Raw genomic sequence first — 25,592 nt, 5'->3', positions numbered from 1 at the left:
ATATAAATATAAATTGTTTTATATGTTTGTGATAGATACACACGATCCTAAAAATCCTACAGATGAAACTGATGCATTATTACTCTTTTAATTCAGAAATTACTATAGCATTTTAAACTGTGTTTTGATCTGAATGCTTTTAATTGAAGCATTGTTATAATATGAAAAGTTAAGGACGATTTTTATATGTTTTATTTTGTTGAACCCTCTTACCAAGAGAAGCTTCGGAAGGACTTTAAAACTAATAAAATCCACTCATAAAAAGGCTTGGCACATTGTCATGGTGCACATCGAAAAGGCCAAATCATAATACATTGCTTGAATGTAATAGTGAAATTAAAAATTGCTGGATAAATCAGAGGCATTCTATAGTATCTGATAGAGTGTCAGTGGCACAAAATACTTGTATTAGTTTGCTAGGGCTGCCATAACAAACGGCCACAGATTGAGTGGTTTGAACAAGGGACAGTAGTTTTCTCACAGGTCTGGTGGCTGAGATGTCCAAGAAAATGTGTCAGCAGGGTTGGTTTCTCCTGAGGCCTCTGTCCTTGGCTTGCAGATGGCCACCTTCTCGCTGTGTCCTCACATGGCCTTTTCTCAGCACACCCATTCCTGGTGTCTCTTCCTCTTTTAATAGGGACACGGGTCCTATTGGCTTAAGGCCCCATCCTATGGCTTCCTTTAGCTATAATTTACCTCTTTAACAGCTCTTTCTTTAAACACAATCCCATTGCAGGGTAGGGCTTCTGCATATCAATTTGGATGAGACACAATTCACTTCATAACCATACTTTGTACATAGTTTTGAATGTTGGATGATGAATGCATCCTCCAGTGTTTAGGAGAAGACATAAACATCTGAGATGTGTGGACAAGATTTGTACCTTTGGCCAAGATCCTGAGAATATCCACATTCAACTTTTCAATACAAATTTTCCACTTGTCTGCAATTAAAGATTGAACTAGAATGAAGAGGAGCTATGAATGAATGAAGAAACAGACTATTGTGAAAGGTCTCCTAGAACTTGAAAACAATGATGAGTGAGAAATTGGGAAAGGAGGTAAAAAACACTGTGGGATAACTCAGCTGACGAGTGTATGGAGGAAATTATTCTCAGTGACTTCAGTTATTTGTTTCCAGCAGACAAAATGTTTACTGCATTTCCCTGATGCTTAAGGCTGACCATTTGAAAAGAAACATGTTTCCCAGAATAAAAAAAAGAGAAGGAAAAGCACTTTCATTAAATTTCAGGAAGATGAATTTACCACTGATGGTCTACTGTATGCTAAGTAATAAATTATAATACATTAGAAAAAAGAATATAGAGTAGACAGAAGAGCAATTAAAATGAGATTCATTTTATGGATTGCTTGATGTTATTAATGGGCATTGCTTCCACTGATTAAAGGCTTATGTGCTTAATTACATTTACCCCTCCCATGAGAAATTGGCTTTAAAGATGAACGCCCTTTGGTCCCAGTGACATTTCATAAAATGAGCCTTGCTTCTACCCCTGACAGTAGAGTGATGGCTTTAGTGTGTATAGGATATTTACAGAGATTCTCCAGCTGTGAAGTCTGGGGTAAAACTAGAAATATGCATGGTTAACAAACACCCCAAAGATTCTGAAAAGCACTGCCTTATTGTAACCTAGAAATCTGACTTCTTCCTCACACTGCCTGCCTCCCAACCACGAGACGTGGGTGTGGTTAGTACACCTATTTTCATAAGAAGGAGAAACATTTTCAAACATAGCAAATTTTGAAAAATATAAAAAATGGCTGCAACATTCCTATTTGGAGCCATCTTACAAAAAAAAAAAAAAAAAAAAATACCTTCAACAGGCCCATACTTTTACATAAACTAAATAGGGCACTTTTGTGCCAAGATGTAGCAGTTCTGGAAATGCCTCACTACTAAAGAAGTAAAATCAAGTAAATGCATTCAAGCCCTTTGGCTTCACCTGCTGTTAAAATGTAAATGCTTCTTAGTTTTGCGTGCTTAGTTTTTCTTTGAAGGGCCTCATATCCTCTCAGGTACATTCCTGACAGCGTCTTCTATGAAGGGTGGTAACACTGGATGCAGAGGTAAGGGAGATACTAGGGGGAGGGGAGCACAGAGGGGAAGCGCAGACCCCAGCCAGCAAACAGGCTTCCACTGCTAGATTTGACAGAGATGATCTTTACAGCTCCAGGTTTTGCCAAGTCAGGTACTGAACAAGGGGGAAATGTGAGCTTTCACTGATCAGAGGATTGTCCATTGTCTGTGGGAAAGGGAACGTTTGCTCAGGTTGCATCAGAGAGAAGTGTACTAAGACCAAATATCAGAGGGTAAGGGGGGTGGGGGGTGGGAGATGAGGGTAAAGGGGATCAAATATATGGTGATGGAAGGAGAACTGACACTGGGTGGTGAACACACAATGGGATTTATAGATGATGTAATACAGAATTGTACACCTGAAATCTATGTAATTTTACTAACAATTGTCACCCCAATAAGTAAAAAATAAAAATAAAAATAAAAAAACAAATACAACCATTTCTGGATGTGTTTTAAAAACCTGGTGTGAAGCACTAAAAACACGTTTCTTTCTTGAAAATGCAATGTCAAGTATTGTTCTCTTTGAACTAGGCATATGCCGGAGCGCGTGATGCAACGTTGTGTGTGTGGATCTTCAGTTAACCTTAAATTTGTTTCAAATAAAAAAATGGGCCGCACTTTTATCACAGAGCTTCTGGGAGAAAACACTCTTTTAACATGCACAAGATTCTATCATAAGAGCAAGGCAAGAGAAAAGAGCCATTGAGTAAGTGTAGAAGTAGGTGTTAGGAAAAATGTTAAGACACAGAAATGGGTATAAAGGAAGTGGTATCCTCTGTCAGGGTATCTGTTTCTGAGGGGACTTCCATTTCCTTTTCTTTTCTTTTTCCAACTATTTTACAGTTCAATAAATTGTGGAAAGCTGATAGTAAAGCAAGGAATTTTTTGCAATAGAAATGCAAACGAACTCGCCTGGTGGAATACAATTGATTATCGGTGTGACTATCGACCAGCATTCCTGGTTGACAAAATGCCCTTTAAAATCAACTTGGAATCCGTTGTTCCATGTTTCTATGCCCTTCTTCATTAATAGGTGGGATTAAGTTGCTTACAAGTGTTCATTTCCTATTTTTTTTCAGTCGTGAAAGAAAAGTTATCCTTCAACAGCCAATCCTGCCAGAATCTATAACAGATTCTGTTACACGTCACCCACATTTCATCCTCAACTTTTAAAAGAGCAGATTTCAGTTTAATATTTTAAATAAAGCCTAAGGCCTCTTTTCCTTTTCTTTCAGCTTCAGACAAGCTTGACGGAGCCAATGACGTTATCCAAGTCAATATCTCTTCCTCGCAGCGCATACTGGCATCATATCACTCGTCAGAACAGCGTTGGCGAGATCTACAGTTTGCAAGGCAAGTAACATTAAATCAATCTGCAGTACTGCCCTTCCCGTCCTCCAGGTGAACCAGGAGTCACGCAAACTGCTTTGTATTTGCATTGCTTGCTTTTCCTCCATTTCCATTTATCAGCGGTCACTGGCCCTAGTGGGGACTCAGAGATTGACAGCGATGTTCCTAAAGCTATCATTTCAGAGACTCGTAAAAATAATTCCAAAAATCACCCAGGGCTGAGGACCCCATTTGGCATAGGAGCTTGACTCACGCATTTTATACCAAACATGTTATCAGGAGCTGAAAGGACCTAGTGCCAGGGTCTAGTTCATGCTGTGTTTTACGAAGTATTTCTTTCTTAGCATCTTTTTTCCATAACAGGATGGAATATAAATTCGGGAGGATGACTTCAGGCTCTGTAATAACATGCTACATAAACCTCCTCACAGAAGTTTTAAGGTTTAGCCAAAGCCTTGATGTAGAATCCATTTGGGAGGGTGCAGGACAGAAAGACAAAATTGTAAATACTTTGTAGTTTTCCGAATGATAAGTGCTTAACTCGCTTGGGAATGGCCTTCCAGATTAATCAAATTAATAGATAGCAGGTATTTAGTCAACAAAAGCGGAAACCTCCCCTTTGATGCTTCTCTTCCTAGTCCTCCCCTTTGCCCTAAAATGAATAATCTTATCCTTCAGAAAAAATATTCAGCCACAGGCAGTTGACTGACAGCTCAGCGGGCCAAGACTGCAGGAAGCAGGAACTAAGAAAAATAAGGCTAACAACACATAGTTGGACACACTCATCCAACAAGCATTTGTTGAACATAATAGGCACCCAATAAATATCTGGTGAAGGAATGACCATCGTGACCTTCAACGCAGTTAGGCATTCAGAGTGTTTTATCCTTTTGTGCTTTAGCTTTTGCTCATATTAACAACTAGAAATGTTTTGGGGGGGGAAATGTGTTACAAGCAAACTGAAATAGTGTATTTTTAAAGCAATATTTGCTTGCCATGGTTTCAATCCTAGAATGACAGAGTTTGATCAGTGGGAATTAATGCATAAAGATACGTTCTGGGGAGTTCAGTCGGCCTCATGATGGAGTGGTAAGATCCCTTTATGTGTCCCCTTAGAGTTAGAACAAGTTGGACATCTCGAACCCAGCCAAGGTTCCTCTGCTCAGCACACAAACACGCCTGAGAAACGCACACACTGGCTCATGTGGAACACTCAATGGAGACAGGGTGGGGGAAACGACAGGGACGGTGTCCGCAGACACAGTTTGGCGCCCACCCTGACCCCAGCTAACATGCAGCAATAGAGCAAGTACTTGGGGTGCAGCCCCCACAGTCTGACCCAGCAGAGGGCAAGAGGAGCAGAGGCAGCTTCAGTGCCTGCCACACCCTCCCACCATAGTGCTGGTGCCCTGACACCAAGGTGACAGGAGCACAGCAGGGACACCCACCATCCTGCTGGTCATCAGTTTCCACCATCGCAAGGACACCCCCTACCGTGACCCAGGAGGTGCAAGTAGCAAAGGTCAGAGAAAGGAAAAACTTGTGCTATATCACCATCTACTGGAAAACAAAAGAAAGACCTCTAGTTATCAACCTTCTGAATTGTGAAGATCAAAATGGTATCTAAACAACAAAAGCGTTCACTGCCTCAATTGTGCAGGCAGAGGAACAATCCATCAAGAAACTTGACTAACCAAGGTAACACAGTAACACAGAAAGAAAATGCACGTCTCCAGAAACTAAACTCAAAGTCGTGGAAGACTGATTTAAGTGAGAGAATTCTAGATCGCAGTCATGAAGAAACTCAACAGGATACAAGAAAATTTAGAAAGGCAGTTCAGTGAGCTCAGGAATAAAATCAATAAACAAAAGGAGGACTTTACCAAAGAGACGGAAACTATAAAAAGGAACCAAACAGATATTATGGAGCTGAAGAATTCATGGGATGAAGAATGCATCAGAAATACTTGGAAATAAAGCAGACCAGACGGAAAAGAGAATTAGCAAGCGCAAAGATAGAAATCTAGAAATGATTCAGGTGGAAGAAGAAAGAGAACTAAGAGATTTTTTAAAAAAAAATGAAAGAACTCTACAACAACTATCTGCCTGCATTAACGATACATTCTACAAGGAAAAGCAATCAGAGCAATTTTAGTCACGTATTAAAGGTAATTGCATTCAATATTTTAAACGAACCCTCTATGGCCAACATGACAACCTGTATTTAGCAGGTAGCTATTATCTTTTCATATTATTTATTTGCATGAGAAAATATTTAACAGTGTTTAAAAAATTCAACTGAGTAAATTTGAAGATGTAATTGGCTTTATTAAAAGATTCATGAATAAGGCCGCGGATCCCACCTAGCAGATAAGAAGGATCTCCAAAGAGCTACAGAAAAGGGAACGTTTTTAAAGGCGGAAAAGGGGGTGGGACACGGAAGTCAAACAAAAGAAAGGATTATTCCAGGCACTTTCCTTTGGGGGTATAATAGGGTCTATTAAGCAGATTCCCTCACTAGTACTGACTGAGACTGACCAGTTAAGATTACATTCCTGGGGGAAGTTGGAACTGCAAATAGGCTAGAGATTAAATCTCAGTTTAGTGACTTGAGTTTAGCACAAGTGACTCCTTTTTGGGCTTGGTGTCTCTTTTTCAACAGTGGGATAAAGATTCGAGAATAGGGACAAGGAAGGAGCATTGTTTTGACAATTTCACGAATCTGAAAGCTGATGCTTGCTTCTCACTCTTTTTCTTTCCTCCACCAATGCCAGGAACCACACACTACATTTCCTGAGTCGTGACCTTGTAAAATTAATCTTGCCTCTTTAGAAACAATTAGAAAACATACTTTTAACATGAGGTTATTTTTATTTAAATATAAATATAAGTAGTAAATATTAATATTCAATAGGAAAAACTGAAACTATGGACTATTTGAGTGAGAAAATAAAAACAAATTTCTCAGCAAAAGGAAAGTGAGTTGTTAATACAAATAAATTGGAAATCGGTTGGAACCAATGTAATGATAACTTTGGATGTTGACAGGGGTTTGGTCTATAATACCAGCAAATAAAAGACTCTGATAGGAGGGCGAAGATTTAGACTGATACACAACTTCAGAAATAATTCCATATGCATCCAAGAAAAAATGCCAGAATGCATTGAGATTTCTTGAAACATTGCCAGAGACTCATTGCAGGACAATGTGGATTTACACAATAAAATATAATCAATAACCAATTAGAATACGCTATGATTTATCTCACTAATGCTAACTTTCAGCAAAGTTAAGGACTTGAAACATCTTATCAATTATGAAGAACAGTTTACTTATATGGTCTTACATCACATTCCTCTTTGGCTGTTTGTCGCCTGTTTTTGTTTTTAATGTAACAAAAAATATGGACTGATTAAGGTAATTACTGTAGGTCAGATGAATATAGAATGTATTTGATGTAAATTACATTTTACTATACTGTGGGTTTATTTTTATGTAGTAACTTCTTAGATCAATACATTTTACTATTTTATAAGCCCCTCATTTTAAGTTTATGTCATCTATAGAGATCTAAATATCTAGATAGGTAGATACATACATACCTAGATTATGGATCGGTGAATAATATATCGATAAATAGCTTGTTAGTGATACTTTGACAAAAGCAATTTATTTTATTTTCTTTTGTTCTGTCGAGGCAGCCAAGGTAAGCAGAGGACCAGAGCCTTTGACCACAATTTGTTACTGGGGTGTAATCTCCGCTGACTATGCCCCAATAAAACTACTGCAACCAAAAAAGATAAAAATAGAAACACAGAACCTCAGCACCCCTTCACACGCACCTACATTTTTTTCACCAAACTGCATTTAACAGAGTGGTTATTTTGTGTCTCACTTCCTCACTTGTGCTCCTAGAACAGGAAAACAGAGACGGGCACCCACCATCACCGATCTTCCAAAGTCAAAGGAAAAATTCGGCGATGGCAGGTGGGATATCAGAGGTAGTTTTGGAGGAATAAAAATACATCTTTAGAATTTTTTCGTCATATTTTCATATTCTAACTGTGAAACGGAGAGCAATCTGAATTAAATTCAGCGGGCTTTTATTGAGAAGATAATGGGGGAATCGTTTTTCATACTTAACGCTTAATAGATGGGGATTCATTAATAAGCAGCAATGTACTAGAACCTAAACAAGCAAGCATTCATGGCATGAGAACAATCCCAGCCTATAGTAATACTGCCCTATCACTGCCACTGCCTGTCACCCTCCAAACTGTACTCTGCTGGGTTGTATTGTGTTCCTTTCTGCCATCCACTCAGTAACTCTAGAAGCAAGGCACATGCCAAAAGACTGGCATATCAATACTGCATCGACTTTAGTGCTTGGAACAGAAGTTCGACACAATCTGCCCAATCTCCACGCTGCTCCCAGAATGGTGCTCTGAAAGCAGACGTTATGGCTCTGCCTGTGGACTCTAGGTCTCTGGAGCCAAAAGACAGAGACAGAGAATAATTAGCCTTCACAAGTACACACTAGCTAAGCTCCAGGCAGCTGCTGCTTACAGGCTCTGCCCCTGAACACCTTGGGGCGGGTTGAGTTACGTGGCCTCTTCTTGCAGACGTGGTAACCAAGAACTTCACCTTTTCTCAATTTTTGCCAGATAAGAAGGATGATTGATTAGTATTCGAAGGTAATTTTATGTTTATATTGCTCTAATTTCTGCATTTATGAAAACTGTTTGTGTCACAACCCAGGCTAGGGATGTATGTTATCTGTAAGTTGAGGGAAACCTAAGCTGTTGAAGGGAAGGAACTCTTGACTCAAGAGTGAACACTTAAAACGTGCCACTTGTTTTAACATTGATGGAATTGTGGCTTCAGTTCTGAGGCCTTCAGCAGAAAATGTGCTGGCAGCATAAGGAACCCTCAAAAAAGCAAAAAAGAAAAAAAAAAAGGAGGGAAAGAGGGAAGGAGGGAAAACAAGGCCCCATAAGGAGGTCTGAGTTTTTCTTACCTTGATGCTGTCACCTTGACTGTAATCACCATTCTGTATATTTATATGACACTATATAGCAGGGTCTTTCAATCAGGCTTTATGAAGATGCCAAGGATGTAAGCATTTATTGGAAATGACAAACTAGTAAAAACCATTGAGGGCACCAGGCTCACTGCAGACCCTCAGTGAGTCTTTGTTGAATGCAACAGTGAACTAGAAAATGCATGATCAAGGATACATGGAGGGGAAGACATCCCTACCTCATCTCTTCTCTGAGGAAAATTTTCAACCAGGGTCGCCAGGAATAGTGTCTAGTCCCACACATCACGCACCCCGGGCAGCCCAGGTTCTTGCAGACGGTTAGGTCTTTGTCGGCAGGTCTGCTTCTTGCTTTGGGACCCCATTTACTCAGCACAGACACTTGCCACTGGGACGTTCTTGTGGTAAGCACAGGAAGTGCTGTGAGAGACTGCAGGTCTATCCCTGTCACCTGATGGCTGAGTTCCTATCTCTTTCCACCTGAGGCTGCCCCTCTGGGATTAGTTCTTCCACGTGCTACAGTGATGGAAGAAGAACCCAGAATGTGGGCTTAAAATGTCCCCAGTTTTGGGAAGCTTCCAACAATGGAGCCGGCTTCTGGGACTGTATATTATCCTTACTTAAACATTCCCTGCTACATTTCGTGACTAATTTTTGCACAGAACGATATGGGTTATATGGTGACTCATTTTGAACAGCCTGAACAACTTCACTCTTTGAATCAAGGATGATTGGGGATGCCATTTGTAAAGGGGGTCCCTTTCGGAGTTCTGCTTTCACTAACACTGATTAATATTCAAATGCCAACTCTGAAGTGCCCACCGCCCTCGCCCTCTATGCATCTGATTAAGCAATAGACCATGGTGTCAGACCCGATTACACAGGAGGCATTTTATGCTCACCGAAAGGGCGTCTGTGGCTCCAAGTTCTTTACAGATACAGGAAGCAAACAGGCAATTAGAATTAGAGATAACCTTCAGAAACCGGTAAATAGAGTTCAGAGGTAGATTAGGAGGTAAATCAAAGGATTTACTTACTTTTTGTTCAGCTATGACCCTCCTTTCTTCTTTGTGCCCAGTCAGTTCCAAGTTCGCATTGTATGTAAATTGCTTCCACTGAGATCGTCTGTTCAAATTTTTATTAGATGGTGTTTTCCAAACTGCAAAGTTAATAAACGCCTCCTGTAGCAAGTGAAAAAAAAAAGAAAAAGAAAAAGAAAAAGCACCAGTAGTAAACAGGAAACTGTATGTGTTTAAGCTACCATCTTCCCAGGATTTGATCTATCCTGTCCCAGGTGAATCAGTCATACCCAAGTTCAACACACATTCTTCCTAAGGCCCAAGCCTGCTGGTGACCATTTGGCAACAACCCTTAAAAACATTCCCCATTTTCTAGAATCATCACCTCCTGTCTATTAACCCTTCTTTATGAACGTTTATTGCATGTCCTTACCTTAAGGATGGTAAGGGAAAGGCAGGCAACGTCTCCCAGGGTACCAGTTTCTAAAGACAGGGATGCTCAAAATACTGTCAGTGTGAAGCAGTCCTCACAACCTGCAGTTGTAATCCACTATTCCCTCTGCCATGCTCCCAGACTTTTATGTGTGACTTGAATATATCAATGTATCTGCTATAGACGTGCTTCTCTCAGTGGATTGTGAAGTGTCACCGTGGAGTGGTTTTCCTGCCCCGGCTCAGCCCCATCGTTGGGAAAGGCACTGCCTGTCCAGATGAACATCCTGAGTTTGGGAGTTAGGCCAAGCTGTGAATGTAGGTTAACGTTGTCACTGCTGTCTTGTGTGACGTTGGGCAATTTACATAATCTTCCGAAGCCTCATGCTTCGAAATCTAAAAATCACAGTACTTAACTGAGTTCATCCACTGTCAAGATTTTGAAGTCAATGAAATTTCTACTCAGAACCTTCTGTCCTGAATAAACGGGAGTATGTTCTCCAATTTATTCTAGTGTCTAAAATATTATTCTATCATTTCTACTACTCATGAGGAATTTGGTTTTGTTCTACGGACTTTTATAGAAATGGTTTCTGGCTTTTCTAAAGTTCTAGAAAGCCTAGAGCTAACTCGCAACCTAACCCTAAGTTTTTAATGCAAGAAAAAAACATGTATCAGGGAACACGTCAGGCTTCAGTCTTCAGTTGTTTTTTTCCTCCCACCTGGGAGCGTAAACAAGACAGCACCCCTAATCGCATAACCCCTTCTCCCAAGCCTTACATGGCTCAGGCCAGGTAACCCACATGAGGGAAACTAGACCCTGTGTTTAGGCCGGGGATTTAGGAAACTCCTGGAATGACTTTACTCAGCTCAGTGAGGTTCCCCCCACCCACTCTCCCACCCAAGATGGATCCTTGCTAATTAGCTTACCCTGACCCCTGAGAAGCTTCCCGGAGAGCTCTCTTCCTCCACTGGGCACCAGCCTCTCTCCTAATGTAACCAGCTTTGCTTGAGCTAGTTATTGCTCAATTTATTCTCTCACGGGATACAGTCTACTGGCCAGACGAGAGGTAAAAGGCAAGACTTGATTGTTCATTTAGTTCTCCTGACAGCACGTCGCAAACTCTGAAGAGGACTCACAGCATGAAAACAACTAGTCCGCCGTTTAATCTTTGTTTACCAGACACCTGAAAGGAGTTACTAAAAGACTCAGAGTTCCCAGGTGTTATATTGAATTAGTATCATCTACCAGTCGTCTTATTAAAGTAAACTGTTTCACGCTCTTCCATTCAAACCTGAAATTGAAACTTCAATTTCAGATTTGAATTAGACCTGAAACTGGTTCTCTATCAAGCTTCCCCTGCCCAATTTTTTATGTATAATAGGTAACATTGTAAGTTCTACATAAATCTAACTTTTATGGAAAAAATATATGTATATATTCCATTTATTCAGTAGGGAATAAATATAGTAAATAATATTAGTTCAGGGAAAGGTTAATACAACCACAACACAAGCTCAGCTGTCCTTTTAATGTGTGTGTGTGTGTGTGTATTCCTGCCTGCACGTGCTTGCACACACACACACACACACACACACACACACAACCACTTTGCTCATTGCTATTTCACCATATACTGCTTCCCTCAAAAATGTACCTGTTAGGCTATGCTTCACAAATTATAAACTACATAAAAGAACCTTTAGGAAAAAAATTATTCAGTTGTATTTTCTCCCTGACCTCTGTTTCTTGTTTCTCCTGTTCTGCTGTTTTTTAACCTCATCTCTATCTCTGGCCCTTCTTCTAAATGTACCCTATCCCTGGTTAAAGGTTTCATAATTGTATTTCGCACATTTTTCCCCTTTATTTTCCTTCGTCTGCCAAAGAGAGAACCTGGCATCTGGAGATCTGATGATTGGAGAACACGATGAGAAACATCAGGAAATTAGCATCATTCAAATTATACCAGCCAGAGAACAAATGGCAGAGTAACTGTGGATTTAAGCCTGGATGTGACCTATCAGTGAAGTTCTAGCACTGACTCACTTCCCTGTAAATAATACAGAGGGTACCAAGAAAAGGTATACACATTTTAAGAAAGGAAAAACTGTAGTAAAATTGTAATACTCAATATATATCAATAACAAAAGATGAATGCAAGTCACGTTTGACTTCTGCAATTACAAGAGGTGCTCAAAGTGGTTCCCATCAGCGTAATTTTAAAACAGTTCTTTCCTTTCTTAAAATGTGTGTACCTGTTCTTGGTACCCTCTCTTCAAACTTCAAACATCCAAGATTTTGAAACTTAGAAGTACAGTAGTATATGTAAGTTTGTATAAGAAATTTCTGTTAAGAATTGAAGCCATGTACATGTGTTTTAATGCCTGTATTTACAACAGGAAAGATACTATAGTTTGGGCAAGTTCTTAGAACTATTCAGTTGCCATTGCTGTATCGTATTGGTTTGGTAAGGAGTTTACACAACCTTTACTTTATTTTGGTATTATTTTCATAATACAAGAAAGAAGTTTAATGTCCAATTTAAGCGATATAATGTCTTCTACATATATGTTCAAGATAAAGATATATGACGTTGAAACAAACTTTTCTTACTGATAACACAGCTTTATGACTGAAATTGTACTTCTTAGCCTTTCCTTTATCAGGAAATCCAGTTCCGCAGAATGATTTTGGGATGTTGTTTCTCTAGTGTCCGTTGAGAACCAGCCATTGTCTGAGGCCCTAGCGTATCATTTTAGAATTCTGTATGTACTCAAAAAAGATGTTGGCTTAGAAACACCCACAGAGCCTTAATTTTCTAGTTAGATTGCCACCAGGATAGGAAAGTTATGTAACTGCCCCAGGGTAACAGAGTTTAATGCAAGATAGAATAAAACATTCATAATCTCTACCCTTCTGCCCTAGTTCATTCTCTCTGAATCATCATCAAGATTTATAAGAATTATTCCTCTGAAGAGCAGACAAAAGCTATTCTCAAATGTGCTTTAAATGAGACAACCCAGATGGAAGCCATCTAAGCAATTTGTGGCAAATCCACTGTATTCAAAGTCAAGTTCTATATGGCTGGGGCACTGCTTTTCAAAATTTCATTTAACAGCTTTGCTCTCTTTGTGGAACAATTTAAAGCACATTGGGTATGTAAATTAGTTGGTTTAACTCTTGAGAGTTGCTATTACTTTTCATTATTACTGTTCAAGCTTTTTAACTAAGTTTTACAGCAAGTTCCAATGTGTCTCCTTCAGTTTCAATTTCTTTAAAAGTGTTTTATTTTGGAGACTTCAAAGTCACTTTCCAATAGCAAATAATCATTTTTATTTCTGATACTTTCGTCCCCCCTGAATATTTTCTTCTTTTTTCTGTAGGCATTAATGCTGACATATAGAGCAGTCCTGTTGTTGTTGGTTCAGGTAGCTTCCATCAGAGTGTAAATGTCTTCTTGATCAAGTTTCATTTCCCTTAAAGAAACAATGTTTGTGTCTTCCATTGAAAAGTGATTTAATTTTAACTTAAGATAGTATTATTTCTTAAAAACTGCCAAAATTCCCAAGAATGAGTACTTGGAATTTAACTGAAATGAATCAAAAACTTAAATTGCAAAACGAATACACCCTTGTTGAGAAAACTCAAGACATGGTAAGTGTGGATAAAAAAAGTAAAAATCACCACTAATTCAACCATATATTGTTAACCTTTTAGAATATAAATATAGCAATATAGACAAAAATAGAAATTGAGATAGAATTCATATATATATATATACATATTTAGAAGATTAAGATCACCGTTCACGTGAAACTATTTGTTATGTTTTTAAGTTGTGTATTATATTGAGAACAAAGTCTAATTATATGACATTTAGGAACTGCATAGTATTTCATTTCAAAACTCTAATTTATTTAACTATTGTTCTCTTGTTCACATGAACATGATTCCCTGCTTTTTTACTATTATAAACAATGCTGTAATTGTTACACTGAAAATAAAAGAGGCCTTTTAAAGTGAGAGTCATTAAGCATTTATTGAGATCAAGAAGAACAGATATTCGGGAAGCCCTGATTCAGGCAGAAGCCCAGATAGGGTTCTGATTAGGAGACAAAGACAATGAGAAGGGGAACAATTACACGTATAGAAGGAAGGCATTTCTACTGGTGCAGAGAACAGAACATAGTGATGTTTTTCAATTTCAGTCCAGTAGCCATCAGTCCACCAGTCTTAATAACTGCTTTCTTGTTATCTTTGCAAACAGTTCTTTGGGAAGCCAGGTTGCATAGGCCTAGTGCAAAGGTGATTTTGCCCTGTCTTAACATTCCAAGGTTTGAGGCATAAAATGTGGAAGGCAGTTCCTCTGGGATGGCAGCTCCAGTTCCATTTTAGAGTGGCTCCTCTTATGTTATCGTTTACATGCTAAACATGTCATATTTATTTTAGAGTTTCTTTGAAATTGTTTTAATATCGGTATGTTGGTTCTCCTGTTATGTGTGTCTGCTGACTCTGAGTCTTGAGGAAACATTCCATTGGATATATTTTAACATTTGATTATGAACTCGTCTTCAGTAAAAGTTGTATTTCTGTGAGAATCGATTTGCCCCAGGAATAAGAATATTCCTCCATTGTGGTTTCACTTTATTAGGTTGGACCAATTGAAATTGCCACTATTGTAAGCCATTAACTGTTACATAACAGCAATTTCGTTTGGCTCAACCTAAAATACAAAATAAATTGAAAATCAGAATGAGCTTTGGTGAAAGATACATTTGATAAAATTGTTAGATAATGTGAGAAAAGTTTCTAAGGAAATAAAAAATTAAACAACGTAAAATAAGGTTGAGCAAAACCAAAAATAAGTTAAAACATATTGTTTTTAAATATTCATAGAACATTAATAAAAATTGACTATATGTGAGGTTGCAAACATGTCACAACATGTATAAAATAATCAAAAGCCTATATATCATGTGCTCACATTTTCTGGTCATAATACAGTAAAAATAGAAACCAATGATTTAAAGCCAAAAAGCCCTGTCCTTTGGAATTTAAATACACATCTCTATGATCTTGAATCAAAAAAGACACAATAAGGGAACTTAGAAAATATTGGTGCTATAAGAAAATGAAAACATTACATCAGAACTTAGGAAATGTAGCTAAGTTGGTAGTTAAAAGAAATTGTGTACCCTTAAATATCCATATTTAGAAGAGAATTAGGATGGAAAATTAATAAGGTAAGCATGCAACTCTTTAGGTCAAATGAGGACATTAAAATTCACCAATCTCACTTGTAAACATAGATACAAAAATACATCCTCATAACCTAATTGTATTTATCCCAGAAATATAAGGACAGTTTAACAATAAAATATCAACAAATGATTTCGTATTAAGACCTTAAAGCTAAAATCCACGTGATGTTCTCAATTGGTATAGAAAAATATTTGATAAAATTCAGTACTTATTCAGAGAGAGAGAGAGAGAGAGAGAGAGAGAGAGAGAGAGAAAAGCTGGGTATTCTAGAGATCGACAGTAATCTCTTTACCCCCAAAAAATAGCATGTACCAAAAATCTACAAGTACCATTTTATAAACTTGAAGTCAGGAATGCCCTCTATTGCAATTAGAACAGAAATACAGATTTGAAAAACAGGAATCCTGGCTAGGAAGAAAGAACTTATTTGAAGATAATATCTTTTGTCAAACAAAATCCAGGTGGCCCACAAATGGTGGCTTCTCCACAAAAAGGAAACTGAAATTTTCCCTGAAGGACTGAGAGAGTAAAGAGATAAACATAAATGGATAAACAGAACATGAGGGCATTTCAAAGGCATTGTTCTAAGGGACAGTAGCCAAGCTCAAAAACCAAATGCTGAACGATGCCACTTATGTAATATTCTAGAAAAGACAAAACTACAGGTGCAGTGTTTGCCAGGTGCCGGGTGTTAGGGGGAGGAGATGGTCCAGAAGGGATGTGAACAAACCATTCAGGACAAATGAACTCACATACAACTTACAATATCAATTTCCTTCCCTCCTACATGAGTTATCCTGGTTCTTTAAAAAAAAAAAAAGAGGGGAGAAAAGCAAATTTGACTTACTCATATTTGAAGCTTCAGCATTCCAGCAATAATCATATATTAATTGCTATTCTATAAATAGATTTCCCTTAACATTTTCATTTTCATAATTGTTAAGAAAAATGTCTTACTGAGGATAGCTCTGGTAATAGTTCCTTACATTATCCATTCTTAAAATCTCATAGAAAAAAATTTTGATGAACTGCATTAATCTGAGATATGGTATTCCAAATCCCATTATTTATGCTGAAATAATTCTTTGAATTGTGTGCACCTAAACTATTTAGCAAAACACTTTTTCACCTGTAATTCCTTAGTCGAGTTCCTGACATCGCCCTTTTATAAAGACGTACAAAGCATCAGTCATTTTCAATGCTTTCTTACTCCAATAATCAAATGATTCGGTTCTGTCCCATAAGCTTTAAATGCCAACTCAATGCCGGACCTGAGCTAGGCTCTAGGGATACAAAGATGAGTCAGGTCATGTTTCTGCCCGGGAAGTGCACACAGTGGGGCTTATTTTCCCCCGGTGCTTTATTGACCTCACGTCCAGTCTCTGTTGGCCGCCTGCAGCTGTCCTGGGTCAGCCTCTTCCCAGCCCCCTCCGAATTCCTCTTGCTCTCTTGCCAGCTCTAATCTCCCTGCATCCTTCACTCCAGAGTCCGAGTGATCATTGGAAAGACCAGTTTTTACCGAACCATTCCTCTGCTAAACAATGCTGGTTGGAGACACGCAACAAAAAAGTGACAGACTAAAACTTTGGCTACGCTTTCCCCAACCTGAAACCTAGGGGTCCACATTCAAACAAGGGAAGAAAATTTCCACTTTGGTAAAAGTAGGAAACAGAACCTTAATCCTCAGACTTTTAAGAATGTCTGCTAAATATAGGAAAGTTTATGTAAGTGGAAGGGACTAAAAACTGGAACAAACCTCTCCAGCCTTTGGGACCCAAAGACGCTTATCAATAGGATTTTCTTTTAAGAAAATGTGACAGCTCAGGCAGAAGAAGGAAACGGGGACCACCCAGGCTTTGGGAAAGAGAGAAGTGAGGACGCTCTGAGGTTCAGGTAGCAGGACGACGTAGTCGCTGTCATGTTTCACTTTCAAGAAGAGAGATAGATGCAAGGCTCCTTTCTGTGGTGTGAGGTTTGACATGCCACGCAACATGGCAGGTAATGTTACTGGGATAAATGCATTGACTCACCATCCTAATATGCCTGGAAACTCAGAGTACTAGACAGAGAAGGTTCTGGGGTGAATTAGAAAGAGGAACAAAGACAGCAAGCTTTGCAGCATTCCACTAGAGACAGCTGAATGGCAGTCATCACTAAATCACCACTCAGAAGTCTGGGAGACTTCATAGACCACCCCACCCTCTAGACTGCTCTGTCTTTCTGATGAAGGCAACATCTGGATGAAGCACAAAGAACCACGCCCTTTATGATTGACATATCCATGTCAAAGTGACATCCTGTCCCTCACGGTTCACTCCTCCCCACACTTCAGAACAAGGATAAGGTCTAAGGATAGAGAGAACTATCTTTTCAAACCAACAAACAATTGCAGGAAGGATTCAAAATGGCGTCTGCATGTACACAATAAAAATCTTTTAAAGGAGAAAGAAAATTAACAAAAGGGAAAACGAGGGAAAAAAAACAGTGAAAAGATACACTGTTTGAAGAGCAGTTTAAAAGAGTTGCAAGAAATCCAAGAATAGATAAGACAATAAAAAGGATATAAAGTGGGCTAGAGTGCTTAGCAAAATCAATTGAAAGTAACAATAAATCCTTTGCACAAAGAAACCTATTTCATAAGCACTTAAAGGTTTAGTAATTTTAGCTAAAAAGAGTCTATAACAACTTCAGGAAGTAATAGGCATAAGTAAAGTAAGAAAGAAATGGATTCAATCAGAAACAGAAAAAATAATAGTACAGAAACTGCATATATATCTATATATATATATATATATCATCTGAAGAAAATAAAAATGTATATATATATACAAGATGACAAGATATAGATAGATAGATAGATAGATAGATAGATAGATAGATAGATAGATAGATAGATAGATACAGATGACAAGATACATGTAACACTCTTGGCTGGAATAAAGGAAGACCTAGTTTAGGTCCTCTGAGAAACCGATGCTAAAATAGTTTCAGATGCACAAGAGTTAACTAGTCTATGATCACCAGATATTTGAGGAAAGTGTGAAACGAAAAACAGAAGCCAGAGCAAATAAAGTTCAAAAAAGGAACGTGGAAGAAACAGACAATGCAGAAGGCATAATGAAACCATGGAAACAAGCAAACTCACACACAAAGGACGTAAACTTAAGTCAGAAGTTTGGGAAACACAGACAGGCAGCCACTGTCAATCATGTGGCTGGCGTAAATGAAACGGGATGGGTGACACGAATCCAAACACTAAATACTACTTTATAAATGTAAATAAGCATTCTGAGAGGATGAATGTGGGGAAGAGTACAGGTGAGGAAGGTAGGGAGCGGTCCAGAAAACTAAATCTTCATATTCTATATTAGGAAAAACATCTTTAATATCTGAAAAGGAAAAAGCAACAAAACCGAGCTCACTATACAAGTTTATTTAGTGTCATGAAGGCAAATATCAGAAGAAATAACCTAAAAGATTGCGGCTGCTTCCCTCTGGACACACAGCACAACACTGACTGCCTTTGTTATTAGTTTTCCTTGTTTGTTTCTTTGTTGTAGTTAAAACTGGCAGCTTCAAATCCCACCACCTAGTGAGTAGAACTGGGGAGAGAAAGGTGGATAGACTATCTCACTGACTCATCTCGGCTTCGTTTGAATGTTTTACAAAAATCATGTATCCTTTGGAATTTAAAAAGCAATTTTAAAATACAAAATTTGAAAGAGAAAAAAAAAGAAAGAAAGCATTAGGTGCTCAGTGCTTTCAAAATAATCTCTAGACTTTTCTTGATGGTGGTTATGGTGCTGCATACTCTGGCCTCATCTATCATCCCAGCATTTTCTCCCTCAGGAAATCTCATGCCAGGGATGTAACTGTCCCAAATGGGAATGTAGTTTCCCATTTCTACCCTCTTTTCATGCTATTACTTGTACTCAATGCCTTCTCCCCATCTCTGCTTGTGATTTCACTACAAGTGCTTCAAGGTCCAGAGAAAAGTGAGCTACTCTTATCTCTCTCCATATAGACCCCACCTGCCCACTAGTGCATCACAGTAGAAAATACCTTCACCTTCCCCATTACCTGCCTAGCATAGCGCCTCACAAACGCTTATATTACAGAACGGACATTGTCTAGACAAAAAGCACTTTGTTTCTGGCAAGAAGTTTCTGTGGTTGTTATGCTGCCATTTATTAACTTCTTGGAATTATGTGGCTTTGTGATCATGGAAACTGTGCCATGGAGAGAAAATGCATCCCAAGTTATTCATCTCTGAATTGTAAGATAAAAATAAAAAGTATTATTAGTGCTTGAAAGCGACCAAGCAAATAAAATATACCAAGCAGTTAAGCCCATCAGTGTGGACACTCCTGGAGCTGGGAGGCTCTTCATTTCTTCCAAGGTTCCTGGGCTACATGGCACATGGGCGGCTAGTGTAACGAGAATCTGGGAACCCACAGAAAGGGGAGACAGGGTGGGTCACACCCAGGAAAAAATAATGGGGTGAATAGCAAGCTTCTAAGTTAAATCATTTCTGGCCTGTTTTTAATATAATGTCAGAAAAAGTAGGAATGATTTATTGGAACAACTTGCTCTTTCATCCTTGTACAGCTCTCTCCTAAGATAGTGTCTTCAGGGAGGTACATGAAGCTTTAGAAAATCTTAGAACACGTGAAATTTCCAGGTAGCTTTATATTTTTAAAATTCTCTACCCGTTGACAGAAAAAGAGGAGTTCACTTCTTCAAAATGTCCACTCTTTCTGTCGTCTCTAAGTGCATCTATTCTCTCTATAAATTTCTGCTTTTTTCAAATGCCTTATTAACTGTGGACCATAATAGAACTGTTAATTATTCTTTCTGATTTCTTATTTGGCCTAAGCTAACTCCATATCACAAATGTGAATAGTGAACTGCCCAATTACGGAAAGAACTCTTTTTCTTTAATGAAAGATCTCTCTTTTATTAGAAAAGATGTAATTTTAGTTGTTTATACTATAACAAAGTTTTCTTTCAAAGGTAAATACCATGTTAAGGCTATCTTCTAAATGAAAAGGTCATTTTTACTTTGATAAGTTTTCTTTTGACAAAGGAGACTTCACAATTTTACAAAATATACCTTCCAAAGTATTTTATTTGTATAAAGTAAGAGGCAAAATGATTTCAAACACGTTTACTGCAAAGTTCAATTAAAATGATCACCAATTATGTAACCCCATGTGATAACATGCTAAATGTACTTTTTTTAGCCTATCTTCTCCATCAGTAACTGAGACATTTATTTATTTGTACAATATAAAAATATTTATGTACTTCTAGTGCTAATAGTGTTTTTCATAAATTTTACCTATTTTCACCTTCTCTGCATAATCATGTTTTGATGATAAATCATAACATCAATAACATTTATTTCTGATCACACACAGCATATCTATAATTCACATGGATGATAAAACCAGAGCTAGATTATTTCAAGCCATAGATACTTTACATGTAAAAGTATCCTGTGAACAGATGGTGGGTGATGGCCTAGATAAGCAAGGATAAATTTTCTTCAAGAAATCTAGGAAATGTCCCAGGAGAAAACATCAAACTAACAGCTCTATGTGCTTCACTCTTCCATTGGGAAAATCTGATTTTTATAGCACTAAAGAAAACATTCTCTCATTTAATAGTACAAATTATTTAAGTCAAGGAAAACGATCTTCTGACATCATCCTTTGAACATTCTGAAGAGGCTAAGCAGATGATAGGCTGGGATCTGAACCCTATTTTCAAAGTATTTTCTCTTGGTAGCTGGGAGTGTTTGCAGGTATTGCCAAGGCATACTGTACGCCATAATGTTTCCTACAACTGACCATCTGTCACTCAGTGAACAACGATACCACTGGAGACCTCCCTAGGCTAAACTTAGAAGTCCCATAGCTACCACATGGGGCTGTAAGTAGATAGCTCATAAATAACCACATCTTCGTGTCCCCTGAAAAATGAAACTTTTCCCACCCTGAAAACTTTCAGAAATCTAAAATTTGATCACATGGTTTTCCCTTAAAATCTCAGCTCCATTTTATAATTTCCCGAGCCATAGATTCAATTGTATCATAAATAAACTCCCTTACATAGCAGATGATATTGTTTAACCTTATCTGCTATACATAAAGAGAGACTGTGTCCACTAAAATTTCTTAATTTGTATTACTGAAACATCTCCTTAATTCCTAACTATAATTTCAGAATTACATATATATAATAATCTCAAAATATATGTAATTCTGAAATTACATATATATATACATTTTTATTTTCTTCAGATGTGAAGGCGGGTCCTATTGTTACACAGTTGTAGCTTATTATGCAAGTAAAATTGAGATTAATTTCAACAGAATTGCACAAGACTAAGTGAAAATGTCTAGCAATCATCACTTTATTTGGACATTTTATTCCTGTCCAAAAAATTTAAAAAAAAACTTTCGTTGGTGAATGCAATTGGATTCATAAGATATTTCTAAACACCTGTCAAATATGGTAAGATGCTTATCCCATAGGGGGAAAACAATCTATTTCCGAAGATAGATGATTTTTGCTTTTAAGTAAAATTGTTACATCACATTTTTAAAAGTAAAATACCATTCATCAGAATTTCTGTTTTCTTGGTCATGCATCACTGATCTTAAAGAAATGCAGGTAAAATTTACTTTACTATTTCTTTGGTACAATTATAAATCCCAAAGCCAGAAACACTTGATCAACCCACTGGTGCTGAAAATGCAGTTCAAAACCTGATTCTATGAGCACTAAGGCAAAACTGCAAACTGAAAAACATAATTGCAATGAGCGGGTCAAAGAACTAACAGGAAACATCAAAAGATACATAGAAGTAAATGAGAATGAAAATACATCCTATCAAAATTTGGGGGATGCAGCAAAAGCAGTTTTAAGAGGGAAATTTATATCATTACAGGCCTATCTCAAGAAAGAAGAAAAGTCCCAGATAAATAACCTCACATTACATCCTAAAAAACTAGAAAAAGAAGAAGAAATGGAACCCAAAGTCAGCAGAAGGAAGGAAATAATAAAAATCATAACAGAACTAAATGAAATAGAGAACAAAAAGACAATAGAAAAAATTAATGCGACAAAGAGCTGGTTCTTTGAAAAGATTAGTGAAATTGACAAACCCTTGGCTAGACTCACTAAAAAAAAAACTACAAAATTTTAAAAAATAAATAAATGAAAATAAAAACATAATTGCATCTTAAGCACTGTAATTAAAGTATCCTTTTGTGGAGATGGCAAATGACAGGCTTTGGTGACCTGCCTTTGCAGTATTGCTGTCATATAGTGTACAGAGCTCAGCAAGTGCTTCTGTTTCCCAGAAATTGTATGTGTGTGATGACAAGCCAACATCAGCAATGTTTTGTTGACATACAAGAGGGTCTATGATTACCTGTTTGGAGCTGGAAACTAAAAAGATAATTTGGGTGATGTCTTGCTGAGTATTTCATCTCTCAAATCTGGAATTTAATTCCAAGGTGCAGGTCTGTAATGATGCATTTTGGTACAACAAACACTTATTTATAGTGCACATTGAAATTCTTTTGGTTTTGTTTTGCCCGTTATCTATAATTCTTTCCTCTGACTGCATGACTGTGGCTGGTTTCCATTTAGATTTTAATAAAAACTTCAGTGACACTCATTCTGCAGCAAAGGCCACTATGGTTTAACAAAGAAAGGTAAATTCAAGTAAAAAATACATGAGAGTCAAGACATTAAATCAAAGACGGATTTTTTCCCCCCTAAAAAATATGATTTACTGGGAATCTTCTTTTAGTGGGTATATTTGCCATTAGTCCATGGATCAATCTAGCATCTTCTAGAATTTCTGCTGTTGTTCAGTTACCAAATTTAAAACTCAATCACAGTCTTTTTTTATTTATCAGAATGTTCATGGTTGCCATATTTCTCATTTTTCTTTCCTCGTTCCTGACATGACTTTATTCTTTCTTCATTTCTCTATTGTTTCATTTTTATGATTTATGTCATCAGTCACCTCAAATACTTTGTGGATAGAGGCTTGGTATACAGTTATTAATATGAATGTTGATAAAACATGATTAGAACACTCCTTTTGCTCTTTTGGTGAAAAGGATAATGTTCTCTCAGAGTTAAACTTTCAAAGTAAGTCATTTAGACTCAACTAGTCTAAATGCAAATTAAAATATCTTCAGGAAAACATAATAGAATTGGAGACATCCATTGAGGTACCTCCAGACTGTTTTCCACAGTGGTTGTACCAATTTACATTCCCACTGACAGTATACAGTGTTCCTTTTTTTCCAGGTCCTTGTTTTTCTGATAACAGCCATTTTAAGAGATGAGGTGGTATCTGTTTGTAGTTTTGCTTTGTAATTCTCTGATGAATATGACAATGAGCACCTTTCAAATACCTGTTGGTCATTTGAATATCTTCTTTGGAGAAATGTCTGTTCAGGTCTTTTCCCTCTTTGTTAATCAGGTTATTTGGGGTTTTTGTTTGTTTGTTTTTGCTAGAGTTGTGTGAGTTACAAATATATTTTTAATATTAACCCTTTTTCAGATATATAATTGGCAAATATTTCCTCCCATTCTGTGGGTTGCCTTTTCACTTTGTTAACTGTTTCCTTTGCTGTGCAGAAGCTTTGTAGTTTTGTATAGTCCGTTTGTCTGTTATTGCTTTTGTTGCCCGGACTTTGGGTGTTACATCCAAGAAATCATTGCCAAGGCCAATGTGAAGCAGCTTTTTTCCTGTTTTCTAAGAGTTTTATGGTTTCATATCTTACATTTAAGTTTCTAATCCATTTCTACTTGACTTTTGTGTATGGTATAAGAGAAAAATCCAGTTTGATTCTTTTGCCTGTAAATATGTTAAAAAGTTATCATTCTTTTCTATTTTCCTCCATGCTTTATCCATGTGTGTTTTAGACTAAACGCATTAAGCTTCAATGCTAATTTTTATTCTGAGAGTATACATAACCTTGTTTTAATTTACTTGACGGATGCTTAGCACCCATCAGAGTATTCCTGAAGAAGTTTCGGTGTCACCAGACAGCTGGAAGATATTTTTAAATCCTCCAATCGCACAGCTGTCCTGCAGCCAGTAAAGGAGCATGGCTTAAACTCGGAATCCTCAAGTGTCACAAAAATCTGTATTTCATCTAGCACTTCTATTTTTTCCACTTCAAAGTGCTAACAAGCATTTAGAATCACTGAGAGTAATCTGGTTCCCTCCTGGATTGAACTGAGGGCCCTGATACCTTCTTCACAGCGCAGGTTAAACACCGACAAGGTAGCAGAACCCCACACTGCCAGTGTGTGTGCCAATATCAACAGGAAGCTAGAACTCCCCTAAGCCCTTCTCTCGCTCACCCAAACCATTGTACATGTTCAGAAACACAGTCATGACTGATTTCCTGCAACATGTACTCACAACTTACAAGCATAAATGAGCTCCTGGTAATGAGAAGAAATTACACGGCTCAGTTTCATTTACATTGTGTATTGGAATAGAGGGGTAAATGGAACTTTCCACTGTTATGTAACAAACAAAAATTAAGTGGAGATCCCAACATTAAAACAATGTGAAGCATATGATCCATTTAAACTTGGCACTTAAACAGTGAGTAAAGCTATCCAAGGGTCCTAACTGATCGTTTGGAACACTGGCAAAAGTGTTTGGCATAAAACAATATGCAGTAGTGTGACCATAATGTGTAAATTGTGATTGCAATGCCTCTTAAACACACCCCTGTCAGTAACAGAATCACGACAGGTAATGAAGGAGGACTTTCTCGTCAAAAAGAGCTATCTCATTGACCCCGTAATATGTCCCAATTTGTAAAGTAGGAGTGTAAAAAATTGGTTGCGTTTCCCTGTGCTTTCACTTTTAGCAAGACTGACTCATGAAATAATGGAAATGTTTGCCTGTGGATGAGCAAAGTACAGAAATAATGTGCCCGTTATAAAACAATAGAAAGCATCATTTTTGTCTCATTTCAACAAGGATAGCGTTCCCAATGCACATTCCCTCCAAATGTGAAAGTAGTGCTATTTATTTGCAGTTTTTGCAAGATAAATAATGTTTTGCTATTTTTAAAACCATCTATCTAATAAGAACCAAAGCCATATATTTGGTTTACAAACATGATCATAAAAGTCCAAATGTATATGACAATTGTGAAAAACGAAGATATTGCAATTTTCACCGCTCTGATTCTGCACCCCTTCTTTCACTAGATTAATACTTATCCATAAGCCTTATGAAAATTAGTTAACATTTGTCAAATACATAGCATATATCTACATATATGTGTGTGGATATGCACATACATATGCTCATGTGTATATGAAATCTGGTT

At 37.5% G+C, this 25,592-nt stretch overlaps 1 protein-coding gene across 1 annotated transcript in view; it reads left to right on the top strand.

The window, feature by feature from the left end:
* Positions 1–25,592, top strand: part of DOK6 (docking protein 6) — a 272,321-nt gene that overhangs the window by 223,600 nt on the left and 23,129 nt on the right. The window contains exon 7 of the mRNA XM_019729346.2: positions 3,337–3,454. Within this exon, the coding sequence (XP_019584905.1) occupies positions 3,337–3,454 (118 nt within the window). The remainder of the gene's footprint in view (positions 1–3,336; positions 3,455–25,592) is intronic.

Source organism: Rhinolophus sinicus, linkage group LG09 (genome assembly GCF_036562045.2).
Source record: "Rhinolophus sinicus isolate RSC01 linkage group LG09, ASM3656204v1, whole genome shotgun sequence".
NCBI lineage: Eukaryota > Metazoa > Chordata > Mammalia > Chiroptera > Rhinolophidae > Rhinolophus > Rhinolophus sinicus.
Note: the sequence above shows the minus strand (reverse complement) of the source record. Positions and strands in the feature narration are given on the sequence as shown.